Here is a 26,278-nt window from a genome sequence, read left to right on the forward strand (position 1 = left end):
ACCACTTTATCCGGCAGCTCATTCCACACTCCCACCACTCTCTGTGTGAAGAAGCCCCCCCAATATTCCCTTTAAACTTTTCTCCTTTCACCCTTAACCCACGCCCTCTGGTTTTTTTCTCCCCTAGCTTGAGTGGAAAAAGCCTGCTTGCATTCACTCTATCTATACCCATGAAAATCTTGTACACCTCTATCAAATCTCCCCTCATTCTTCTACGCTCCAGGGAATAAAGTCCTAACCTATTCAATCTCTCTCTGTAACTCAGCTTCTCAAGTCTCAGCAACATCCTTGTGAACCTTCTCTGCACTCTTTCAACCTTATTTACATCCTTCCTGTAACTAGGTGACCAAAACTGTACACAATACTCTAAATTCGGCCTCACCAATGCCTTTATATAACCTTACCATAACATTCCAACTTTTATACTCAATACTCCAATTTATAAAGGCCAATGTACCAAAAGCACTCTTTACGACCCTATCCACCTGTGACGCCACTTTTAGGGAATTCTGTACCTGTATTCCCAGATCCATCTGTTCAACTGCACTCTTCAGAGTCCTGCCATTTACCCTGTATGTTCTACTTTGGTTTGTCCTTCCAAAGTGCAATCCCTTTGCAGACTTTCAGCATCCTCTGCACACTTTGCTCTGCCACCCATTTAGTGTCATCTGCAAATTTTGACACACTTGTAGTGTGTCAAAATTCACAGATGACACTAAGATGGGTCTGGCAAATGAGGTCCCTAACTCCACATCATGTATGTAAATCATAAACAATTGAGGTCCCAAGACTGACGCCCGAGGCACACCACTAGTCACAGATCGCCAACCAGAAAAACACCCATTTACCCCCATTCTTTGTTTTCTGTTTGTTAACCAATCCTCTATCCATGCTAATACATTACCCATAACACTGTGCACCTTTATCTTATATAGCAATCTTTGGTGTGGTACCTTGTCAAATGCCTTCTGGAAATCCAGATACACCGCATCCACAGGTTCCCCATTGTCCACTGCACATGTAACGTTCTCATAAATTCCACCAAATTAGTCAAACATAACCTGCCCTTTATGAACCCATGCTGCATCTTCCCAATGGGACAATTTATATCCAGATGTCTCGCTATTTCTTCCTTGATGATGGATTCAAGCATTTTCTCTACTACAGAAGTTAAGCTAACCAGCCTACAGTTACCTACCTTTTGTCTATCTCTTTTTTTAAACAGTGGAGTCACATTTGCTGTTTTCCAATCTGTGGGAACCCACCCCAGAGTCCAGTGAATTTTGGTAAATTACCACTAGTGCATTTGCTATTTCTCCCACCATCTCTTTTATACCCTGGGATACATTCCATCAGGACCAGGAGACTTGTCCACCTTTAGCCCCCCCCAATAACTTGCCCAACACTACCTCTTTCGAGATAATGATAGTTTCTAGGTTCTCACCTGCCATAGCCTTCCTGTCACCAATTTTTGTTATTTGTGTTTTCCATGTGAAGACTGAGGCAAAAACACCTGTTCAATGCCTCAGCCATTTTCTCATTTCCAGTTGTTACATCCCCTTCTCATCTTCTAAAGAGCCAATGTTTACTTTCATCACTCTTCTGCGTTTTATATATTTGTAGAAACATTGCAGTTGTGCCTTTAGGTGCCAAAGGTCCTAAGCTCTGGAATTCCCTCCCTATCCCACTCCACCTCTCAATTCCCCATTTCTCCTCACTCCTTAAAACCTAACCTGACTCACCTGATGAAGGAGCAGCGCTCCAAAAGCTCATAATACCTTGTGCATGAGTCGCAAAAACCCAGCCTGCAGGTGCAGCAGGTGGTCAGGAAGGCGAATGGGATGCTGGCCTTCATAGCGAGGGGGATTGAATATAAAAGTAGGGAGGTCTTGCTGCAACTGTATAGGGCATTGGTGAGGCCGCAGCTGGAGTACTGTGTGCAGTTTTGGGCGTCGCACCTGCGCAAAGATATTTTGGCCTTGGAGGGAGTACAGAGGAGGTTTACTAGGCTGATACCGGAGTTGAGGGGGTTGAGCTATGAGGAGAGGCTGAATAAACTAGGCTTGTACTCGTTAGAGTTTAGAAGAATGAGGGGAGATCTCATTGAGACATATAAGATGATGAATGGGATGGATAGGATAGAGGTGGAGAGACTCTTCCCGCTCAAAAAAGACAGTAGGACTAGGGGGCACAGCCTCAAGATAAAGGGGGGACGGTTTAGAACGGAGTTGAGGAGGAACTTCTTCACTCAAAGGGTGGTGAATCTCTGGAATTCTCTGCCCGTTGAAGTGGTGGAGGCTACCTCGCTAAATATTTTTAAGACGCGGGTTGATGGGTTTTTGATAAGAGAGGGGATTAAGGGTTATGGGGAGAGGGCAGGAAAGTGGAACTGAGCCACGACAGATCAGCCATGATCTTATTGAATGGCGGGGCAGGCTCGAGGGGCTAGATGGCCTACTCCTGCTCCTATTTCTTATGTTCTTATGTTCTTAAACTTGTTGGACTTGAACCTGGTGTTGAGAGACTTCTTATTGTGCCCACCCAGCATCTCCATATCTTTAAAAGCTAACATTTTGGTCATCTGTCTTATATCGCTGGTGGTGGCTGAGCGCTGAAGTCTGTGCAACACTCCTGTGAAGCATCCTGTCACTCTGTTAAAGGGGCTATGTAAATACAAGTTGTTGCCTACAGGATAAACAATTCTCTGAGGAAAGGGTGACTCAAAAAAATGCACTTAATGTAAATTCACTGACACGATCGCTACCAAAGAGAGTAAACACCAGGCAAAGATACACACTCACAGGGCTTTGGGCCAGGGAGGATGGGCTTGTTCTCGGAGTCATATTATTACTGCTCATGGGGGTCCAGGAGCAGGGAGGGTCTGGACTCATCCCAACAGCTGCTGCACTGTGTGTTGCAAGAGGATTTTGACACCAGCATTGAAGGAGTTATTGTTCCAAACACTGCAATTTAACTGGAAGAAATCTCATCCAAGAATCAAGTCCGGGTGACATCAATTAGAAAATAATTCAAAGGGAACAGTCACAGAAAGCACTGAACAGTACGCATATTAAACAGCTTCCTTACAGAGCAGGTATTCCAGAAACAGTGATATAATAAGTTCAGCAAGACACCGAGGCACTGAGACAAATAAAGCAGCAAGATCCAAGCTTCTACTCAGGTCAGGACACAATCAGCCATTTCCGCTCTTGCAGCAGCTCAGTGGCTAGAGTTAGCCACAGGATCACTGGAGGGAGCCATTGGTATTCACAGCAATAGGGCTTGATGAGTTTTGCAGGACGAGGGAGTGAGGCACGTTACAAACATAGAAACTAGCAGCAGGAAGCCATTCAGCCCCTCAAGCTTACTCTACCCTTCAATAAGATCATGGCTGATCCGGCTGTGATCTCAACTCCACGTTCCTGCCAACCCCCAAGAGCCTGTCGTGGTATTTGGGAGCAGTGGGAGGGGTAAATTTGGCTATTGTTTTTGCGGGGGGCTGGTGTTTTTGGGGTGAGGGATTTGGGGTTAGGGTGTTGTTTTTGGGGTGGGGCTGAAATAGGGCAGAGTGCATTTTCAGGTTCAGGGAGGCTTTTTGGGGAAGTGGTAGGGGTTTAAATCAAGAAGTGTTTATCGGAGGGTGTTTATTCTGGGGAGGGTGTTTTGTTAATTCGGGGGGGTTTTTGTGGGAGGGGTGAGGGGTTTAATTGTGGGGCGTTTATTCGGGGATGGGATGGTGTTTTTGGGTGTTTAGGAAGCTCTGCGTGCCAGAGCAGGTTGTTATCTTTACGTTATTCTGAGCTCCTCACACGCGTTTCCAATGGACAAAGGTTCTTGGGCAAACACCCAGTAAACCACAGCAGCCCCATACCCTGAACCAGCTTCAGATTCGATCCACATCACTGACTGCACACATATTTCGCCACACTGTGCTGCCCTCTCCATTCCCACAATAGAACATAGAACATTACAGCGCAGTACAGGCCCTTCGGCCCTCGATTTTGCACTGACCAATGGAACCAATCTAATGGAGAACTTCCAGTTGGTAAAGGCTCGGTCTCACTGCTGTCCTTTGGCAGTGAATAACGAAATAACATCAGTGTACCCAAAAGCTGACTGCTAACTGCCTGTCTCTGGTTTCATACAGGCCTGATGTGGAGGTGCCAGCGTTGGACTGGGGTAAATCACACAGATTATACAGACTCCACATGGAGCAGCGAACCTTCACCTAGGCCACTGCCCAGTTCACTGATCTCAGTCCAAGCAGAAGCAGAGAAGTCTCAAAGCTGCAACTATTCTTGTTGGAGCAACAGGTAATCAGCCAGACTTTGTGCTCCTGATCACTGACCAGTGATCTCTCAGTTAGAGACAGAGAGAGAGAGAGGGGGAAAGTAGCCAGGGTTCCTGCTCCAGATCACTGTCCAGTGATCCCTGGGTTCAGAAGATTAATGAATTTGACATATCCACTATGATTCTCACCAACTTTTATGGATGCACAATAGAACGCATTCTGGTTGCGTCACAGCTAGGTACGGCTCCTGCGCTATCCAAGACCACAAGAAACTGCAAAGGATCGTGAACCAAGTCCAGTCCATCACTTAAACCAGCCTCCTATCTACTGACTGTCTACACCTCCCGCTGCCTCAGAAAAGCAGTCAGCGTAATTAAGGACCCCACTCACCCCGTATACACTCTTCCCTCTTCTTCCATTGGGAAAAAGATACAAAAGTCTGAGAACACGAATCAACCAATTCAAGAACAGCTTCTTCCCTGCTGCTGTCAGACTTTTGAATGGACTTACCTCACATTAAGTTGATCTTCCTTCCCTATGAATAGCATACCAATGTTTGTATAGCACACAAGAAACAATACTTTTCACTATATACTGATACATGTGACAATAATAAATCAAATCAAAGAGAGAGGTGGGAAATCAGCCAATGTTCCTGTTCTCGATTACTATCCAGTGATCCCAGCATAAGAAAGAGAAAAAGAGAGGAAATCAGCCAAGGCTCCTGATCATTGTCCAGTAATTTCTGGGTCCGAGACAGCGCGAGAGGAAATCAGCCAGCGTTCCTGCTCCTAATCCCTGTCCAGTGCTCCCTGGATAAGAGAGAGATGGGAAATCAGACAGGCTTCCTGCTCCTGGTCACTCTCCAGTGATTGCTACTGGGAATGCTTGTGCATATTGAGTTGTTTAGCTGGGGAAACTGGCTGAGATAAGGTTTGGTTTACATGCTGTCCCTAGTCAGATACCTTCCTTTCTGGATTCATCACAAAGTCGAGGCATATATTTTTTATTCATTTATGGGACATGGACATCACTGGCTGGCCAACATTTATTGCCCATCCCTCATTGTCCTTGTTCAGAGAGCAGCTGAGAGTTAACCATATTGCTGTAAGTTTGGAGTCACAGGTAGGCCAGACCATGTAAGGACGGCAGATTTCCTTCCCTAAAAGGACATTAGTGAACCAGATGGGTTTTTCCGACAATCGATAATGGTTTCATGGTCATCAGTAGATTCTTAATTACAAATATTTTTTGTTGAATTAATTCAATTTATTGAAATCCTGCCAAGGCAGGAATCAAACACAGGTCCCCAGAACATTAGCTGAGCTTCTGGATTAATAGTCTATCGATAATACACTGGGCCATCGCTTCCCCCCTTACACAAATGTTGCCAGGGCTAGAACAGTGTCGCTATGAGGAAAGATTGGGAAAGCTGAGTTTATTTTCCTTGGAACAAAGAAGGCTGAGGGATGATCTGATTGAGGTATACAAAACTGTGAAGGGAAGAGATAGTGGACAGAATAAAATAGTTTCATTTGGTGAAGAATTGCATAATTTGGCAACATAGATTCAAGATAAGTGGCAGTAAGTGTGGAGGGGATGTGAGGAAGAATATTTTTACACAGAGGGCTGTTGGTATCTGAAATTGGCTGCCTGAGTTGGTGGTGGAGGCAGAAACTCTAAACTTTTTTAAAAAGTACCTGGACCTGCACTTTAAGCGGTGTAAGCTTACAGGGCTATAGTGCAGGAAGGTAGGATCAGAAAGGGCACCTGGGTGTCCTCAGGCTGACACGGACAAGATGGGCCAAATGGCCTCCCTTTGTGCTGTAACCTGTGATTCTATATTAGATAACCATCACTACCAGGAACTGTGCCTCAATATGGGGCAGTGAATGGGTGAGTCACACATGGTGCAGTTAGAAAGGATTATGACCCAATGACAGTGAAAGTAACACTGGTATATTTTCCAGAGGATAATGTGTGGCTTGGAGGAGAATGTTGCAGATGGTACCGTTCCCACGTGTGTGTGTGGTGGTGGTGGTCAAGGATTTGAAATGAGTGGTCAAAGAACATTCAGACTTCAAAATACATCATTTCTGTCCACAATCCAGACTAATACTCCCATAAATGTGCTGAGGGAGCGCCGCACTGTCAGGGGGCCCGCACTGAGGGAGTGCCACACTGTCAGGGGGTCAGCACTGAGGGAGTGCCGCACAACACATTAAAAAGTCCTTCCTGCTCTCTGAGGTAAATATAAAGTTTCCGTCAGCACAATAGGAAGAGCAATGGGGACTTCTTCCCCGGTGTCCTGTGGCCAATATTCATCCCTCAATCAACATCACCCAGGCAGGTTACCCCGTCACTGTCACATTGATGTTTGTGGGAGCTTGCTGTGCAGAAGTTGACGTCTGTGTTTCTTCATTACAACAGTTACTGCACTCAATCTGCTTATATGGATGGCTGGGAACTTTGCAAACTGACTCTTTGTTTGCCTGCTGAAATGGGGGAGGATAAAATATTGAAGATTTGAGAGAAATTCCAAAAAAAAAACCCACACAAAATCCTGGTCACCTGCAGTCAGCCAGACAACCGACACTCAGATTCTTTCTGAGAAGTGCCTCTTGCAACCTCCCAGCTCCTTCTGACTGGATGGGAATTCGCCTTCACTGGCCTAGAAATGCAGACTTGGAGTAAAGCCCAGAGAAAGGCAGTCACCATCGGATCAGGGGCTCCAGTGCTACGTCAGTGAAAACTGATTGTTTCTCTGAGGACAGAAAATGTTTTCAATTAACCAGCATTAAGGTTATTGTATCAGGCAGAGAGAGAGAGTGAGATCTACATCTCCCCCCCCAGTTACAATCTCCTCCACACTTATACACGCCTGTGTGGTGTCTCAACCTCTTGATAAAAGCAGCCACCCACCAGCACTGCTCCCGAGGAGCTGCCAGGAACTCTGGGATCCAGCAACTTGCCCCTCTTACTGGAACTGAGGCTGGCAGCTATGGGCTAAGAGGCCGAATGAGCCTCTGACTGTGAAGTGACCATCATGCGGGGAGGAGTGGGGGGTTGGCGTTCCAGTGTTGTGAGACTTTTTAATGGGAAAACCCTACAGGCACCAACTCCCTTTGCTCAGAACCCCTCCCCCCAACACACACATACACACACAGAAACAGCTGTCTGTTGCTGCAGTAATCCATTACCTCCAGCAGAGTGAAGGGTTTTCTGTTCATTCAGCTGTGTGCAGCACTGTGCAGAGTGTAGGCTCAGTAAAACTTGCTGCTATCAGTCAGAGTTCCATTATGGCCACAAAACAACATGGACAACAAAACACAACCCCACCGTCAGTTTGTAAAGTGGAAGGAATAATTAAAGAAAATTCAGCAGCATTTCTCTCTACATTAGGCAGACTTCATTATCACCAATTTACATGTCATATACACACACAAACAGGCCATTCAGCCCATCATCTCTCTGCTGATATTTATGCTTCAAATGAGCTTCCTCTCACCCTGTAGATTCCTTTCTCCTTCATGTGTTTATCCACCTTTCCCAATCTACACTTTTCACCTCAACCACTCCATGTGGGAGCGAGTTCCACATTCTCACCACTCCCTGGGTAAAGAGGTTTCTCCTGAATTACTAGCTGGATTTATTAGAGACTACATTTTATAGTCTACATTAGCCTCAGCCCCCTATTCAATGACACACACACACACACACACACACACACACACACACACACACACACAGTTGTGGACCACTACACCTCGAAGTGATCACACTCAGTGCACAGTACTTCTGGCTGGGAATCATTTGCTGGCTTTCAGCAGATTGCCACCTGCAGAGCATTGGAAATGGGTCAGTGTCTGTTCAGCCGTAAAGCAATTACCCTGACAGTGTGTCGCACCACATTTTACAGCTCCCTATATTTAGTTTCAGTCGCAGAGCTGAATAAAAGATTGCAAGGACACGTCCAGTTCCATTACAGAGAAACAGGGACATTCACGTTCCATAGTCGCCCGCTCCATCTCCAGGATATACTCTTTCCTCCAAGCTGTATAGAGATCTCCTTTAAAGCTACACTCTACTGGGAGAGACTGGAGCAGTCACTTTAGCCTTGTCCAAGAACTCTCCTCCCTTGCTCACACTCAGTCTCTCTGCCCACAGCTGTATCTCAGCCAGGAAGATGGGGGAGGGATAGTCACTGAGGCAACAGCTGCCTCTCTCTCTCGCTCAGGCAGCAGTGAAGCTCACAGATCTCACAGGTGTGACATCCAGTATCCCATGCTTGTCCCGTGAGAGGGTTAGGATGGAGGACCAGTGGACAATTCAACTCTAAAAGCTATCATAGCTGGAGCCTGTTACCAGCTAAAAGGTTACTGAGTCCCAAGAGTGAAACTAATCAATAGACTTTCCAGTGCTCACACAATATGGTTATTGGGAGGAGGGGGGTTTAAACCTGAGCTGTAAAGCACAGTCCCTCTTCCTCCCTCCCTTGCTGCTCCCACTGGTAGATTTCTGCTGATTCCCATGCTAAGGACCAGCAGAGAACTGAAAGGACAGTGTTAAAGAAACAGTATGGCCTGGGTAGTGAGCCTAAGCACCAGTTTGATACAGCTTCACTCTAATAAAAATAACAAAATCATTTCCAATCATTGTCAAAGGGTCAGAAGCTGTTTCCAAGAGTTGTGAAAATCCTGCAGCAACTCAGCACCACACAGTTACTGGGCTGTTTACACCTGTCACTCAACCAGAGGCTATTAATGATGTGGAGAGAGAATGCACTCCCTTACCTCCCCTCCCTGCCCCTCACCCCTCACTCCACAATTCCTATTGCAGACACACCCACCCCGAGGTTGCTCCCTGCCTCTCCCCTACCCTTCCCCCTCCACTTCACACCATTCAATTAGTAAAGGAAGCGGTTTATTTGCTGAAGGGGTCAGAGGATTAAGAGCATTCAAATCATGCAAGACGTGGACTTCCCAAAGGGGAAGACAAGACGAGATTAAATTCAAAACAGCAATTTCAAATCTCAGCAAGGAATTCTGCCAACTTCCAGCTTCACAGAACGTCAACACAATGTTGGCCTGAGTCCAGGAATCATTCCAAATTATAGCCACCCCCACAACACGGAGCGAGAGACACACACAGGTCCTCCACACAGACATTCTCCCCGGCTCCCAATGCTTGTTTACAATCACTCAGGGGAGGTCATTCTCTGGGTGAACAAACACAAATCAACTGAGGCACCCCAAATTCTATCAACTTCAGAGTCTGCACCATTGCAAATGAACATGGATATTACTGAACGTTACAGGAGAATATTGGCACTTACCTTCCCAAAGTCCCTGACATCAAACAAGTCAAATGGGTCAAAGAGCTCACTGTTCCTCATTCCAAATTTATCATGACAAACTTTCAGGAATGTTCGGATGTTCTTCAAGCACAAAAACTGTAATCAAAAGGGAAAGAAACAAAAAACTGTTCAAAGATTCACTGATTAAAGCCAATAAGACTGACTGCTGCGATGGGTATGGGGACAGTATATCCCAGGCACACGGGGACGGGGGCAATGGGTACGAGGGCAGTATATTCTAGGGTACACAGGAACAGGGGTAGAACAGGAATGGGGACAGTATTGCTCAGGGGTAGAAGCTGACAGCTGAAATTGGGAGTGGGTGGATGATGGTGCTGGCCCTGTAGGAGTGACTTAAGATGGACAGTCTCTCTGTTCTGGTCAGCCCAAAGTGATGTGAGTGAGACTGCCCCACAAATCAGTGTGCGATCATAAAACTACCTCAAGGAATAAACATTTAATCAACATAAACTGAAAAATATTGTGGGGAATACTCCCATAGATCAATAATCAATAAAAGACTCCATCACACCAGTACAGTATCCCAGTGTTATACAGTGACAGACCCGACCCCACCAATACCGTACCCCAGGGTTATACAGTGACAGCCCCGTCCCCACCAGTACTGTACCCCAGTGTTATACAGTGACAGACCTGTCCCTGCCAGTACTGTACCCCAGTGTTATAGAGCGACAGACCCGTCCCCACCAGTACTGCACCCTAGTGTTATACAGTGACAGACCCGTCCCCACCACTACTGTACCCTAGTGTTATACAGTGACCCATCCCCACCAGTACTGTACCCCAGTGTTACACAGTGACCCATCCCCACCAGTACTGTACCCCAGTGTTACACAGTGACCCATCCCCACCAGTACTGTACCCCAGTGTTATACAGCGACAGACCCGTCCCCGCCGGTACTGTACCCAAGTGTTACACAGCGACAGACCCGTCCCCACCAGTACTGTACCCCAGTGTTATACAGCGACAGACCCAACTTCACTAGTGAGAGTCAGTGTGTGTGGGATCCGTACCCCAGTGAGAGTCAGTGTGTAAGGAACATACTCATCTGATGCACAGTGTAAAGTCTGAACAGCCCACTCAGGCTGTAAATGCTGACTGTGCAGAACAGCTGTGTGGAAAGTGTGGGTCTGCTGCTGTGTCACAGAAAGATGTGGAGATGCCGGCGTTGGACTGGGGTAAATACAGTTAGAAGTCTCGCAACATCAGGTTAAAGACCAACAAGTTTCCACTCACCTGACAAAGGAACAGCATTCCAAAAGCTTGTGGGTTTACTATCAAATAAACTTGTTGGACTTTAACCTGCTGTTGTGAGACTTCTTACCGTGTCACAGAAAGGACAGTGGTGTGTTATGGCCGGAGAGACATTTGCAGAAAATAAGAGAATTTCACCCAACATATCTCATTCTCAGCAATACAATTGAGGCCAGAATGGAATTAACTCATATGGTAGGATTGTTCAAATGAGGGTTTAACTTCATTAACCATCAGTGTGTTCCATATGGAATATTGCAGAGTATTCACATGGCTTTTTCACTGCCCAATCAACTCTGTAGCAGAGTCAACACCAAGTGTAAACATTTTCATTCCATTGTTACAGGACCAGAAATATCCAAAGTGACTCACTTGGCCAATATCCCAAAGAGATCAGATACGTATTCTAACAAGGAAGCTGGATACTCGGACTGAATCTTCACAGTTCCTTTCATGTTATTTCCCTATGCTGGCATCTTGCATGTTCTGACTGAAATTATATCCTTCCACATTTTATTCACGTGAAATTGGCTACGTGCATCGTGGCTCAAGTTCCATCTCCGGTACAAACATGAGCCCAGGCTCTGACCCAAGGATTCCCTATGCTTGAAACATTAGCTCTGTTCTCTCTCCATTGATGCTGTCTGACCTGCTGAGATTTTCCAGAATATTCTGCTTTTGAGGGGCTCGTTTGATATCCTGCTTCTGTGCTATTCATTCTATCTACATGAATTATATTACAGCACTGTCCACTTCTTAATGGCTGAAGGTTCAGTGCTTTGTCAGCAATGTGAAATTAGCTTCGCTGTCCCCGAGAAATACACAGCTACCAGAACATGACAACATCGTTCTAATCTGATATTTGGAATCAGAAAAATTACAGGATAGGAGGAAGCCATTCAGCCTGTTGTACCCATGCTAGCTCTTTAAAGAGCAGGTGGCAATTAACCTAACTCCTGGTTCTGTTTCCCCACAGGCAGTTTCCCCAATTCCACTGGGAATATTGTCCTGCCTGAGCACATGGTGAGCTGGAGGAAACGCTCAGGCACTAAGTGGCTCACACACAGCACAATCAGCGACTGAGACACCAGCAACTGATTCAAGCTTCAGGACAGTGCCGTGGGAGCAGCACGCCGTCAGGGGGCCGGTGCCAAGAGAGCGGCGCGCCATCAGGGGGTCCCATTCCCTGATCAGTCCTGTACTCACTGACCTACACAGTCTCCAAATCATCAATAGTTGAATATTAAAATCTCATCCTTGCCCTCTGTAATCTCCTTCAACCCCAAACCTACAGGGAACTCTGCGCTCTTCCAATTCTGGTACCTGAGTATCTCTGATTTTAATCACTCCACCACTGGCAGCCAGTGGCCAGCTCAGGACATTGCAGACACGTGCAGCTGGACATGGTGACAGTACAGAAATGTCAGATGGCCTTCAGTGTGTTACTGAAATCCATGGCACTACAATCTTGAGATTCTGTTTGTGATTCTTCATTCAAAGCACATAAACAAACTGCAGGCTAGAGTGTAAATGTACACCTACAGCTGAATGAACTGGGACAATCAGCCCATTCAGAAGCTGCAAAGTGGCAGAGCCACACGGGAATGTGTGGTCCAAGCACGGTCAGATCACCACAATGCCTGTCACCTCTCCCTCAACATCAGCCAAGGCAAGTCACACCAATGGGGGAAGGTCAGTGCAACACCCGCTTCTGTCACCAACACCCATTATTGTGAACCAAAGGAAAAGGCCACTCCAGCAGCTTATCTCTTCACCTTGGGAGCCACAACTCTAGTCTGGGTAAAGCGACAGGCTCAGAACTCCCGCTGACCACTGTCTACAGGGATACTGTAAAAAGTCTGACAACACCAGGTTTTAGTCCAACCTATAGGTTGGACTAAAACCTGGTGTTGTCAGACTTTTTACTGTGTTTACGCCAGTCCAACGCCGGCATACCCACATCATGACTACAGGGATACTGCCAGAGGACTGGAGAGTGGCAAGTGTTGTTCCTCTTTTCAAGAAAGGAAATAGGAATAACCCTGGTAATTATAGGCCAGTTAGTCTTACTTCGGTGGTCGGTAAGTTAATGGAAAGGATCCTGAGGGATAGGATTTATGACCATTTGGAAAGATTCAGTTTAATCCAGGATAGTCAGCATGGTTTCGTGAGGGGTAAGTCCTGCCTCACAAATTTGATCGAATTCTTTGAGGAGGTAACAAAGTGTGTGGACAAAGGTAGAGCAGTTGATGTCATATACATGGATTTTAGTAAGGTGTTTGATAAGATTCCCCATGGTAGGCTCATGAAGAAAGTAAGGAGGTGTGGGATAGAAGGAAATTTGGCCAATTGGATAACTAACTGGCTGTGTCATAGAAGACAGAGCGTGATGGTGGAGGGAAAATTTTCAAACTGAAGGCCAGTTACCAGCGGTGTACCACAGGGATCAGTGCTGGGTCCTCTAATTTTTGTGATTTTTTATCAATGACTTGGAAGAGGGGGCTGAAGGGTGGGTTAGTAAATTTGCTGACGACACCAAGATTGGTGGAGTAGTGGATGAGGTGGAGGGCTGTTGCAGGCTGCAAAAAGACATTGATAGGATGCAGAGCTGGACCGAAAAGTGGCAGATGGAGTCTAACCCTGATAAATGCGAGGTGATTCATTTTGGTAGGACAAACTTGAATGCAGACTACAGGGTCAACGGCAGGGTTCTGAGGAATGTGGAGGAGCAGAGAGATCTTGGGGTTCATATCCACAGACCTCTGAAGCTTGCCACTCAAGTGGATAGAGCTGTAAAGGAGGCTTATAGTGTGTTAGCGTTTATTAACAGGGGGTTTGAGTTTAAGAGCCGTGGGGTTATGCTACAACTATACCGGACATTAGTGAGACCACATTTGGAATATTGTGTTCAGTTCTGGTCACCTCATTATAAGAAGGATGTGGAAGCATTGGAGAGAGTGCAGAGGTGATTTACCAGGATGCTGCCTGGTTTAGAGGGTAGGTCTTATGAGGAAAGGTTGAGGGAGTTGGGGCTTTTCTCTTTGGAGCGGAGGAGGATAAGAGATGACTTAATAGAAGTTTATAAGATGATGAGAGGGTTTGATAGAGTGGACGTGCAGAGACTATTTCCTTGGGTGGATGTAGCTGTTACTAGGGGGCATAACTATAAGGTTCGTGTTGGGAGACATAGGAGCAATGTTAGGAGTAGATTCTTTACTCAGTGGTTGGGGTGTGGAATGCACCGCCTGCTGTGATAGTGGAGTCGGACACTTTAGGAACTTTCAAGCGGTTATTGGATAGGCACATGGAGGGGATAGCTTGATCTTGGGATTGGACATAGCTCAGCACAACATTGCGGGCCGAAGGGCCTGTACCGCGCTGTACTGTTCTGTGTTCTATGACTTGCTCTCACTGAGTGAGCCTCCATTTACTCAATAAGGCAGCTCCACATAGCCAGCAGGAGTGGGGATGTACTGATGATCCCCTATGGCCATTATGACATCCTCCCCACTTTGGTCTGCATCTCTCCCAGCTTCTCCATTGTGAGGAGGTCCTTACTGTCGCTTAGCGCTCGGTCAGAGGTCCACTGATGGCAGTGTTGGGTCACGCAGTGTAAAATGACCAAGGGAACGTCTCAGGGGTTACCAAAGCAGATCGCTCCAGGTTCACCATCAGCCCAGGCCCACTTCTTCAGTCTCCACCTCCGAGTCCGTACCTTCACTATCCAGAGAGGCTGATGCAGAGTCAACTTCAAGCGAAGGGCAGCACAACGGCACAGCAGTTAGCATTGCTGCCTTACACAGCACCAGGGACATGGATTAGATTCTGGCCTTGGGTGACTGTATAGATGCAATTTGCGCATTCTCCCCCATGTCTTCTCCAGGTGCGCCAGTTTCCTCCCACAGTCCAAAGATGTTCAGGTTAGGTGGATTGGCCATACTAAATTTTCCCCTTAGATGAGTATGTTTTGGTGGAGAAGATGTGGAGCCTGTGCAGTGCACCTCCAACCACCTGAAGTGTGTATTAACCATGATTTAAAACATGGAATCCATAAAAGGGCCCACAAAGTCAATATGTTTGCGCACCCAGGACTTGTCAGTCCATTCCCATGAGTGTAAAGGAGGCCCAGGGTGGGAGATTTTGATTTTTCTGTGCAGGTCATGTTGCTTTACCAATTCCGTGATGTCAGAGTCAAGACCGGACCACCAGATCTAACTCCTGGCCAGCTTCTTCATTTCTGAGACTCCCAGGTGGCCACTAAGTTACCACTAAGTTACCACTAAGGTGGTAACCTTATTGAGTTCTTTGAGAAGGTGACCAAAGAGGTGGATAGGGGTAAGACAGTAGACGTGGTATATATGGATTTTAGTAAGGCGTTTGATAAGGTTCACCATGGTATGCTTCTGCAGAAAATGCAGATGTATGGGATTGGTGGTAATTTAGGTACTTGGATCAGGAATTGGTTAGCAGATAGGAGACAGAGGGTGGTGGTTGATGGTAATTATTCATCATGGAGTTTGGTTACGAGTAGTGTGCCTCAGGGATCTGTTTTGGGGCCACTGCTGTTTGTAATCTTTATTAATGATCTGGATGAGGGTATAGTTGGGTGGATTAGTAAGTTTGCGGATGACACCAAAGTCGGAGGTGTGGTAGATTGTGAGGAAGGGTGTCGAAGTTTGCAGGGTGACTTGGACAGGTTGCAGAGCTGGGCCGCGAGGTGGCGGATGGAGTTTAATGCGGAGAGGTGTGAGGTAGTCCATTTCGGTAGGAATAACAGATGTGTTGAGTATAGGGCTAACGGGAGGACTTTGAATAGAGTGGAGGAGCAGAGGGATCTAGGTGTATGTGTACATAGATCCCTGAAAGTTGGGAATCAAGTAGATAAGGTTGTTAAGAAGGCGTACGGTGTCTTGGCGTTTATTGGTAGGGGGATTGAATTTAGGAGTCGCAGCGTCATGTTGCAACTGTACACAACTCTGGTGCGGCCGCACTTGGAGTACTGTGTGCAGTTCTGGTCCCCACATTACAGGAAGGATGTGGAGGCTTTGGAGAGGGTGCAGAGGAGGTTTACCAGGATGTTGCCTGGTATGCAGGGGAGGTCCTATGAGGAGAGACTGAGGGATTTGGGGTTGTTTTCACTGGAAAGAAGGCGGCTAAGAGGGGATCTTATAGAAACATATAAGATGATTAGAGGTTTAGATAGGGTGGATGGTGATAGCCTGTTTCCTCGGATGGAGAAAGCTAGCACGAGGGGGCATGGCTTTAAATTAAGGGGGGGTAGTTATAGGACGGATGTCAGGGGCAGGTTCTTTACCCAGAGGGTGGTGAGGGACTGGAATGCCCTGCCTGCTGCAGTTGTAAATGCGCCTAGTTTGGGGGCGTTTAAGAGATTGGTGGATAGGTTTATGGACGAAAAGGGATTGGTTTAGATTAGTGGGTCAATGTTTTTTTTTTAAAAATAAGACTGGTCGGCGCAACATTGTGGGCCGAAGGGCCTGTTCCGCGCTGTAATGTTCTATGTTCTATGTAGTTCCATTAATACTGGAAGTCATCCTGGGGGCGGAACAATTACTTCGGACCATCAAAGAATGATTCTATCCTCAATACCGCGTTCAGCTTTCTTAATGAAGTCAAGTTTCATTTCTGAGCGTTGTCCCTGGAATCCACCTATAGAACCATGTGCCTTATTTTGGATAATGTTGGATCTTTTTGGGTCTAGGCTTTAATCTGCCTTGCTGATTTTGGTAAGGCTCCAAAATTTCACAGTCATCACCACATCTTCCAATGCTGCTATAGGAGCCAGGCTTGTGGGCAACAGGAGGTCACTTAGTACATTAGCATTAGTTATCTGGGTTCTAGAGCAGTGTTCCAGAAGATATCAGTAGGTCACCAATACCAAAGCCCAGCATTGTATCTGAGCAGAGGTGATGAGTGGGAATTGTCTTGCCCTCTTTGAAGAGGCCCAGCAAGGGTTTATGGTCGATAACCATAAAAAACTGTCGACCACAGACATACTGATGCAATTTTCTCACAACAAATACAACCAGCCACACTTCCTTCTCAATGTGAGAATATTGTCACTCTGCATCTGAAAGGGTCCAGGAGGCAAACACAATGGGCTTTTCCATTTTGTCTTTCCAGCAATGTCACAACACCACGCCAACCCCATGCGGGGAAACGTCACAAGTTAACACAAGTTCTTTCTTAGGGTCAGAGTGGGCCAGCAAGTTAGATGAGAGTAACTGAAGTTTAGCTTTAGAAAAACCCTCTGCCTGCAGAGCTCTCCAGTCCCATCTCTGATATTTCCGTAGTACAGTAAGCAAGGGGCCAGCATAGAATGCAAATTCAGAGAAATCTGCCAAAACAATTGATGAATCCCAAGAAGGATTTTAACTCCATGGTGTTCTTTGTGATCGGCGCTTTCTTGATGGCCTTTACCCATCCTCTCCTGGGTGGAACCCCTTGTCATCTAGTCGTTAGCCCAAATAGGTTATTTTGGCTACTTGGAAAATGCATTTATTCCTCTTTAAGTGAACTCCTGCTCTGGAAAATCTCTGCAAGACTTCTAGATCGGCTGGGTATTCCTGTTCTGAAGCCCCCATGACCATCTAAGTTTGCTGCTACCTTGGATAGTCCTTGAAGGATGCTCTCCAAAACGGCACATGCTGACGAGACCCCAAAGAGCAAAACGGGTATGCTCACCTTCACTTGTGTTGATTTGCACATGTTTCCTGGAGGACTCGTCCAGTTCAAGCTGAAGGTAGGCATGGCTCACGTCCAACGTAGAGAATGTCTTGCTGCCTGTTACCATGCTTACTGTACAAATCTTATAGTCCCCAAAGACAAACTGATTTGCTGGGCTTAAGAAGGGGACTACAGACATGGCCCATTCTGCAAATTGCACAGGCCTTATTGTATCCAAGCTTTCAAAGTGATCTCGTTCAGCTTCCACCTTCTCCAGTCTAAGGAACTGGTCTAGCTCTTAAGTACTGAGGTGTAATGTCAGGGTGAAAGCAGATCTTGGCCTTGGCTCACCTGAAAAGTCCAGGCTATCCACTGATAACTTTGTACAGTCCCCCCAGCCTAGACTGAAGATTTCCAACCAGTTCAGCGGAATCAGCTGGAGCCACTCTCTCCCTGTATGGATTGGTCCATGCCCCCATACAACGAGTTAAACAAGCTGATTATTGCCTATAGGTTACTGGGCCATTGTGGTGCCTTTTATTTGTAAAGGTTCCTCCATGTAGGTGGCTAGTCTGGTTTTCGAATCTTCCAACCTCAGGAGTTTGATGCCTGATTGGAGGTGTTGATACGTCTGTTCTACGATAACAGAGATTATGGCTCCCATGTCCACCTTAATGGAAAGGTCATTCACCAATAATTCCACCACTATTGGGGCAACTTTCACTGTTACAATATGATTTAGTTGTAGTGCCCCTGTCTCTGCGAGAGTGGATATCTGCATGGTATATCCAGGTCCCAGCCTCAGCAGCACGTCGCCTCTTTCTGAAACTTCATTGTTGCTGTGTCCTTTGACAATGCTTTCAATAATCCATCATCTGACAACTGCACCTTTCTGAAGTATGTTTTCTAACACCCTTGGAGTTGTCACTGTCCTGTGTTGACTGTCTGGTGGTAACATTCAGGTTCCAATATTGAAAGGGGCTCTTTAACACCTGATTTACACAAGCACTCTCCATTGAGACTTGATTACACTAATTGGAAGACATTGCTACCTGATGCTTCCTGTAGTTCCGAAACCCCTTTTTCTGCCGTCTCAAATGACAAGGCAATTTCAACAGCTCTTTTAAACTGTGTTCTACCAATAGCTTCCTTTGGATGGTTAGGTCAATTCTGCTATATACCAAACTGTCTCGCAACATTTCATTAAGGAATGATCCAAATTTGCCATATTCAGCTAATTCCTGCAACTTAGCCAAGAACTCAGTGACAGATTCCTTTTTCCTTTGACTGAATTTAATATCATCACATGTACTGGTATACAGTGAAAAGTATTGCTTTTTGTGCACTATACAGACAAAGCATGCGATTCATAGAGAAGGAAAGAGTGCAGAATGTAGTCTTAGTCATAACTGGGGTGCAGAGAAAGATCAACATAATGCAAGATAGATCCATTCAAAAATCTGACAGCAGCAGGGAAGCAACTGTCCTTGAGTCAGTCAGTACGTGACCTCAGACTTTTGTATCTTTTTTCCAAAGGGAGGAGGTAGAAGAGAGAATGTCCGGGGTGCATGGGGGCCTTGGCTTTTCTGGCTGCCTTTCTGAGGCAGTGTCATCAAATGGGAGGCTGGTTTGTGTGATGGACTGGACTTCATTCAAAACCCTTTTTAGTTTCTTGCGGTCTTGGGCAGACCAAGCTGTGATACAACCAGAAAGAATGCTTTCTATGGTGTACCTGTAAATGTTGGTGAGAATTGTAGCTGACATGCCAAATTTCCTTACCCTCCTGAGAAGATAGAGGCATTGGTGGGCTTTCTTAACCATATTTTAACCATTTAACCATTGTTTTTGTAACTGGTCGGCGCAACATCGTGGGCCGAAGGGCCTGTTCTGCGCTGTAATGTTCTATGTTCTATGTTCTATGTTCTATAGCATCAGTGTGGAAGAACTAGGACAAGTTGTTGGTGATCTGAACACCTAAAAACTTGAAGCTCTCGACCATTTCCACTTTATTCCCATTGATGTAGACAGGAGCATGTTCTTCTCTATGTTTCCTGAAGTCGATGACTCTCAAGATTCCACAGGAATTCTCCCAGTCAGGTTGAAGTGGTATCTGTTGAAAATTACAGGGGGCTTCAGAGTGCACTGGGGCAGCGCCACACGCACCCGGCACACTGGGCCCTGTCTTCCCCAGTGGTGTCATCAGGCTGGAGTTTCCAAAAGATGCGTTGTGACTTTTTCCTCACTGGAGAAGATTCTTGAATTTGAGTTCATCCAGAAGGAAGGATAGAGGATAAATAACATGTTTGCCCCATCGGCAATGTAGTAATTCAGCCAAACGCCAGTTTCCCATCACCAGCACCCTTTACTGTGCACCAAAGGAAAGCCTGCCACTTACAGTCAGGGAATTCACCTCAGCAGATACAACACCAGTCTGGGTCGAGTAACAGGCTTAAAAACTACTGCTGATGGCTTCCCATTGAGCGAGTCTACACTCACACCCCATAAAGCCCATGGGAGGATCTACTGATGATCCTCTGTGGCCATTGTAACAGTCACGTATATGGTCTTAGAATGAGCTTACTGAATGTTGGAAGAGGCTCAAAGAACTAAAATCACAGAATTGTTACAAAGCTGGAGGCCATTTGGCCCATCATGTCTAAAATGAGCATCATAATTTAGTGCCATTCCCCTGCTTTTTTCCTGTCCCAGCACATTATTTGAATAGAAGCAATCACCTGACACCTTCTGGAATGCCTCGATTGAACCTTCCTCCACCACCCCTCCAGGCAGAACATTCCAGATCTAATCACAAAGCTTTTTCTCACATTATATTTGATTATTTTACAAATTACTTTAAATCTATGCCCTCTTGCTCTTCATCCTGTTACAGGTTGTTGATCCACAGAGCAGAGGAGGCTGGGTACATGAATAGTTTTAAGGCAGAAGTAGACAGATTCTAGATTAACAAGAGAGTCAAAGGTTATCAGCAGTAGGTAGGAATATGGAGTTAACACCACAATCAGCCATGATCATACTGAATGCTTGTGGGGCCAAAGGCACCCTGATTCGTACACTGATGTATCTTATCACATGCCGTACTATCATAGAATTCCTACAGTGCAGGAGTCCATCTGGCTGGAATTTGCACAGTGGAGCATCCCACCCAGGCCCTATCCCCACAACTCCACATAATTACCCCAATAATCCTCCCAACCAGAGGGGCTGGAAGGCAGAGCGCCGGTGTGTGTGTGTGTGTGTGTGTGTCTGCACCTCTGGAGAGGGGTGGGGGGGGCAAGAAGGGGGCAGAGTGTGGGCTGGGTAACCTTCTCTCCCAGTCTGTTCTCACTTTGTGTGCCTCAAGGATCTGAAATCCTATGCGCCAATAAAATCCGATCTGTCCATGGACTGGAGAAACTCAACTCTTTCCCCTGTGAGATCCACTCCATCTGTGCTGAACAAGTTAATGTCAGCAGCGTGTTGACCCTGAAGGGAGGAGAGTTCAATAAGCAAGGCATTTATTCCCGGTCACTCTCAGTACCTCCCTGTGTAACAATATCAAGTTTCACCTGATGAAGGAGCAGTGCCCCGAAAGCTCATGATTCCAAATAAACCTGTGGTGGGATGCTCTGATTTGAACGTGGTGTTGAGAGACTTTACTGTGCCCATCCCAGTCCAACGCCGGCATCTCCACATCATGCCTCCCCGTGATCAGTGCATGATCTGATTTATTCTCAGTACTGCTCTGGGTTTGTGGTTTATCAGTTCAGTGACAATACCACTAGACCACAGAAGGAACACAAAACTCAAAGCACTCACTCAAAAGGATGAGCTGAGCAAGGGCTCGGGATGTTGGCGGGGGAGTGGGGGGGGTAGTGCGGTGGGCACAGGACAGTTGTTGTGGCTGTTGGGGAGTGGTTACAGACATGAGCTAGAACTGGCATTTCCGGGGAAGGTGAGGGGTGAGCCGTTACATAGGGTTCAAGAAGGAGATGATAGTCTTCCAATCACTGGCCAGTTGAAAGTCCTACCCCTGAATTAAAGTTGGATCTTTGACAGTTGTTACAGTTCTACTGTCTGCCCGAATCTCAGCAAACACCCACGTGAACAGTGCATCTGTGCTGAGACACACAGCAGGACTGAGAATTGGCACTGTTCCTGATACTTGGAACAAATGTTCGAGTACTATATAAAAGCCTTCATATTTCCACATTTCATCTGTATTGGGTAATAAAAGGAAAGTCTGAATGGGCCTCATTACAGCTGCAGTGTATTGTTGGAGAGTTTAACCACATACGCAAAACACAAGGCAAGAAACGTCATGCAGCCACCCAACTCAAAACAGCTATGTACATCTAACAGGCACATTTCAGCCCAATCAGCTTCAGTGGGTAAGCGGGGTATGGAACTAGTCTGCTTGCTCTTACAGAGAACTAGCACAGACACACCAGGCTGAATGGCCTCCTACTGTACTGTAACCATTCTGTGATCCACCACCTGTCAAAGGCCTGACAAGGTTCTGTACCTAACAGAGAGGAACGGAAACAGAGCGGTGAACCTCAAATCTGTCCTTATGATTCACGTAGTCTCCAGAAACCTCCCCCCCGATGCAATCCCCCAGAACTCCCCCCCACCAAAATGCAACTCCCCAGAAACCCCCCCCAACCAAAATGCAACTCCCCAGAAACCCCCCCCACCAAAATGCAACTCCCCAGAAACGCCCCCCCACCAAAATGCAACTCCCCCAGAAACCCCCCCACCAAAATGCAACTCCCCAGAAACCCCCCCCCCACCAAAATGCAACTCCCCAGAAACCCCCCCCCCACCAAAATGCAACTCCCCCAGAAACCACCCCCCCACCAAAATGCAACTCCCCCAGAAACCACCCCCCCACCAAAATGCAACTCCCCCAGAAACCACCCCCCCACCAAAATGCAACTCCCCCAGAAACCCCCCCCCACCAAAATGCAACTCCCCCAGAAACCCCCCCCACCAAAATGCAACTCCCCCAGAACCACCCACCCAAATGCAACTCCCCCAGAACCATCCCCCAAATGCAACTCCCCCAGAACCACCCCCCCAAAATGCAACTCCCCCAGAACCACCCCCCCAAATGCAACTCCCCCAGAACCACCCCCCAAATGCAACTCCCCCAGAACCACCCCCCAAATGCAACTCCCCCAGAACCACCCCCCCAAAATGCAACTCCCCCAGAACCACCCCCCAAAATGCAACTCCCCCAGAACCACCCCCCCAAATGCAACTCCCCCAGAACCACCCCCCCAAAATGCAACTCCCCCAGAACCACCCCCTCAAATGCAACTCCCCCAGAAATACCCCCCAAATAGAACTTGTTAAGAAACTTCCCCAAATACAGACCTCCTCCAGTAGAGATGCAGTGCTCAGCCCCCTTTCCAAATGACAATTAAGAAATTGATGAAGAACAAACAGCAATGTACAAACTCAGAGCTTAGCTCCATGTCTCAGCCTCTCTCGGAACACCGTTCACCAAGCATTGACTACCCAGCCAGTTACCCATTCAGAGAAATGGAACAAAATACTGAAATCTAGTCACCAATTGTTGCACAAACTCAGTAAAGAGAAGAACATTCAACAAGATTAATGACTTTGCTGCTGAATTTTTTAATTTGTTCACAGGACGTGCACAGCACCACACATTGGTTGCACCTCTGGTTTGCTCTCAGAAGTTGCTGCTTTTGGGAATCCTGGGCTCGGCGAGGAGTGAAATTTAAACAGCTCAAACACCTTCCAATTTATTGAAAACTAAATATTGGCCAGAACAGCAGGAAAGCTTGCATTCTCCTCACTAAACTGAGCATTCAGGCTCTCAGTTTAATGACTTAATCCAAAACACCTCTCAAGAAGTGTAGCACTCCCTCAATATTGATCTGCTGGCCTTCCAGCCACATGGACCATCCCTCAATACTGGTGCATGGATCCTCTGGCTGCGCGGACCCTTCCTCGCTGCTGACTCTGTTGATGGTACACTCTCAACCAAGTTACATGAAGTTTCTAGATCAGGTTTGTCATCAGAACCTTCTGTTATCTTTTAGTAGCTGTCCTCAATACTAGGGCCGACTCAGAAGCTTCGGATTGAAGTCCGGCCACGACAAAGGCTCGAAGCGGACAGGGCCATAGTTTAATGCAGCCTAACACTCGAGGAGCTGGGTGGACAAAGCCAGTGTCAGACATGGGAATGTTTTGCTTTGGCAGGACAGCTATAAAAGACTGTGGCACAGTGGTTAGCACAGCTGCCTCATAGCACCAGGGACCTGGGTTCGATTCCCAGCTTGGGTGACTGTCTGTGTGGAGTCTGTACGTTCTCCCCGTGTCTGCAGGGGCTTCTTCCAGGTGCTCTGGTTTCCTCCCACAGTCCAAAGATGTGCTGGTTAGGTGGATTGGCCAGTTAAATTTCCTCTGAGTGTCTAGGGGGACTAGTACAGTAAATACGTCGGGTTACGGGGATAGGGCCTGGGTAGGATTGTGGTCTGTGCAGACTCGATGGGCTGAATGGGTTCCTTCTGCACAATAGGAATTCTATGATTTCTGAGAGATCTAAATGTCAAAATACAGCAGGTCTCAGGAACCAGACAGCATACACACAATATGAAGTATTATGATTTATAATTCTAGGATACTTCAATCCTTCAGATATGTTGTTGCTGAGCTCCACAGCTTCAGGCTCCAGAATAGGAACCCTCCCAGGGAATGTCACAAACATTTGGGAATGACCTGACTCCAGGATTAGTTTGGATTTGCAGTAACTTTGCCAGAATTTGAGCACTAACTCCTCCCAACTTTCAAACTCCGAGTGAACCTGGATTTGTTCTGACACATCATACAGCCTCCCAGATAAACTCACCAATAGCTGGGCACAGCTAATCATCCAGTAACACTGATGCTTGGATCTTGCCTGCTCCAGTCTGCAATCCACACAGTGCAGAATCTATTCAGAGTGAACTTGTATCAACACACTGCCCCTATCAACAAGCTCCTCACAACAAACATCGCGGTGGGGATCTGAGTGAGCGAGGTTGGGGGGGGGGGGGGTGGCGGAATGCTAGCACTGCTAGTGCTTTCTGAGGCAGTAAGTTCCAAAGTTGCACAACTCTCTGAGAAAGAATTTCTCCTCCTCTCTGTCCTAAACCAGCGATGATTGATTTTTAGGAAGTGTCCTCTAGTTTAGGCCTCACCCACAAGAGGAAACATTCTTTCCACATCCACCTTGTGAAAACCATTCAGGATCTTAAACACTCCTGTCAAGTCACCCCTCACCCTTCTAAACTCCAGGGAAACACATCCAGTCCATCTAAACTTTACTCATAAGACAACTTGTTCATTCCAAATATCCATCTATTAAACCTGCTCTGAACCCCTCCAATGCATCTACTTCCTGCCTTAAATAAGGAGACGCAAACTGTGCACAGTATTAGTCTCACCACTGTCCTGTATAAATGAAGCATAACATCCTTACTTTACGTTCAATTCCTCTGGTAAAGGATTGCATTCCATTAGACTTTTTAAATTACTCGCTGTGCCTGCATATTAACTTTTTGTAGCTCACGTGCTAGAACACCCAGATCCCTCTGCACTTCAGCATTCTGTAGACGTTTTCCACTGAACCAAAACTCTGCTTTTTTATTCTTCTGACCAGTGAACTTCACATTTTCCCACACTATATTCCATCTGCCAGATCTTTGCCCACTCACTCAATATATATCTATCTGTAAGCAAACTCCTGATGTCTTCTTCACAACATACTTCCCTACCCACCTTTGTGTCATCTACAAATTTAGCTACCATGCCTTTGCTCCCTTCATCCAAGCCATTATTTATTTATCGAATGCAAAGTCCCAAAGCCAAGCAGTTACTTCCTGCTGTGTGCAGTTTGGCCTCTGCTGATTCTATGGTTTGAACATTCTTCTGTGATGTGCTGCATCTGAGTCATTGGTGTAAATGGTAAAGAGTTAAAGCCCCAGCACAGATCCCTGTGGGACTTCACTTGTCACATCCTGCCAATCAGACAAAGACCCATTTATAGATACTCTGCTTTCTGTCATCCAGCCAATCCTCTATCCATGCTAATATATTAGCCCCTACACAAAGATTTTAGTTTTCACAATAACCTTTTGCAGCACCTTATCAAGTGCCTTCTGGAAATTCAAGTGCAGGACACTGACAGCCTCTTTTCCCAAAGGTAGGGGAATCTAAAACTAGAGGGCATAGGTTTAAGGGGAGAGATACAAAAGTGTACAGAGGGGCAATTTTTTCACACAGAGGTTGATGAGTATCTGGAACAAGCTGCCAGAGGTAGTAGTGGAGACAGGTATAATTTTGTCTTTTAAAAAGCATTGAACAGTTACATGGGTACGGTGGGTATAGAGGGATAGGGCACAGGTTTCTTGCTTTCTTTATTTAGCTAACCAAGGATCCTCCCTTTAGAATTTTTCTTTGTAGTCAGAATATATTTATTGAGTATTCTAAAATATCCCCTTAAACATCAAGCTACTTCTCTATTGATTTACCCTAGAGCTTCGTATCCCAGTTCACGTCAGCTAGCTCACCTTTCACATCCACATAGTTGCCCTAATTTACTTTAAAATACAAGTCTTAGACCCACTCCTTCTTTTCAGACTAGATATTAAAGTTAATT

General features: G+C 46.4%; 1 protein-coding gene across 3 annotated transcripts in view; it reads right to left on the reverse strand.

Moving 5' to 3' along the window:
- Positions 1-26,278, reverse strand: part of vav2 (vav 2 guanine nucleotide exchange factor) — a 213,023-nt gene that overhangs the window by 176,365 nt on the left and 10,380 nt on the right. For all 3 annotated transcript variants that reach the window (XM_080212281.1, XM_080212280.1, XM_080212279.1), the window contains exon 2: positions 9,627-9,743. In XM_080212281.1, coding sequence (XP_080068407.1) covers positions 9,627-9,743 — 117 coding nt within the window. The remainder of the gene's footprint in view (positions 1-9,626; positions 9,744-26,278) is intronic.

The sequence above is a fragment of the Carcharhinus amblyrhynchos genome, chromosome 25, assembly GCF_965287045.1.
Source record: "Carcharhinus amblyrhynchos chromosome 25, sCarAmb.v2.hapA, whole genome shotgun sequence".
Taxonomy (NCBI): domain Eukaryota; kingdom Metazoa; phylum Chordata; class Chondrichthyes; order Carcharhiniformes; family Carcharhinidae; genus Carcharhinus; species Carcharhinus amblyrhynchos.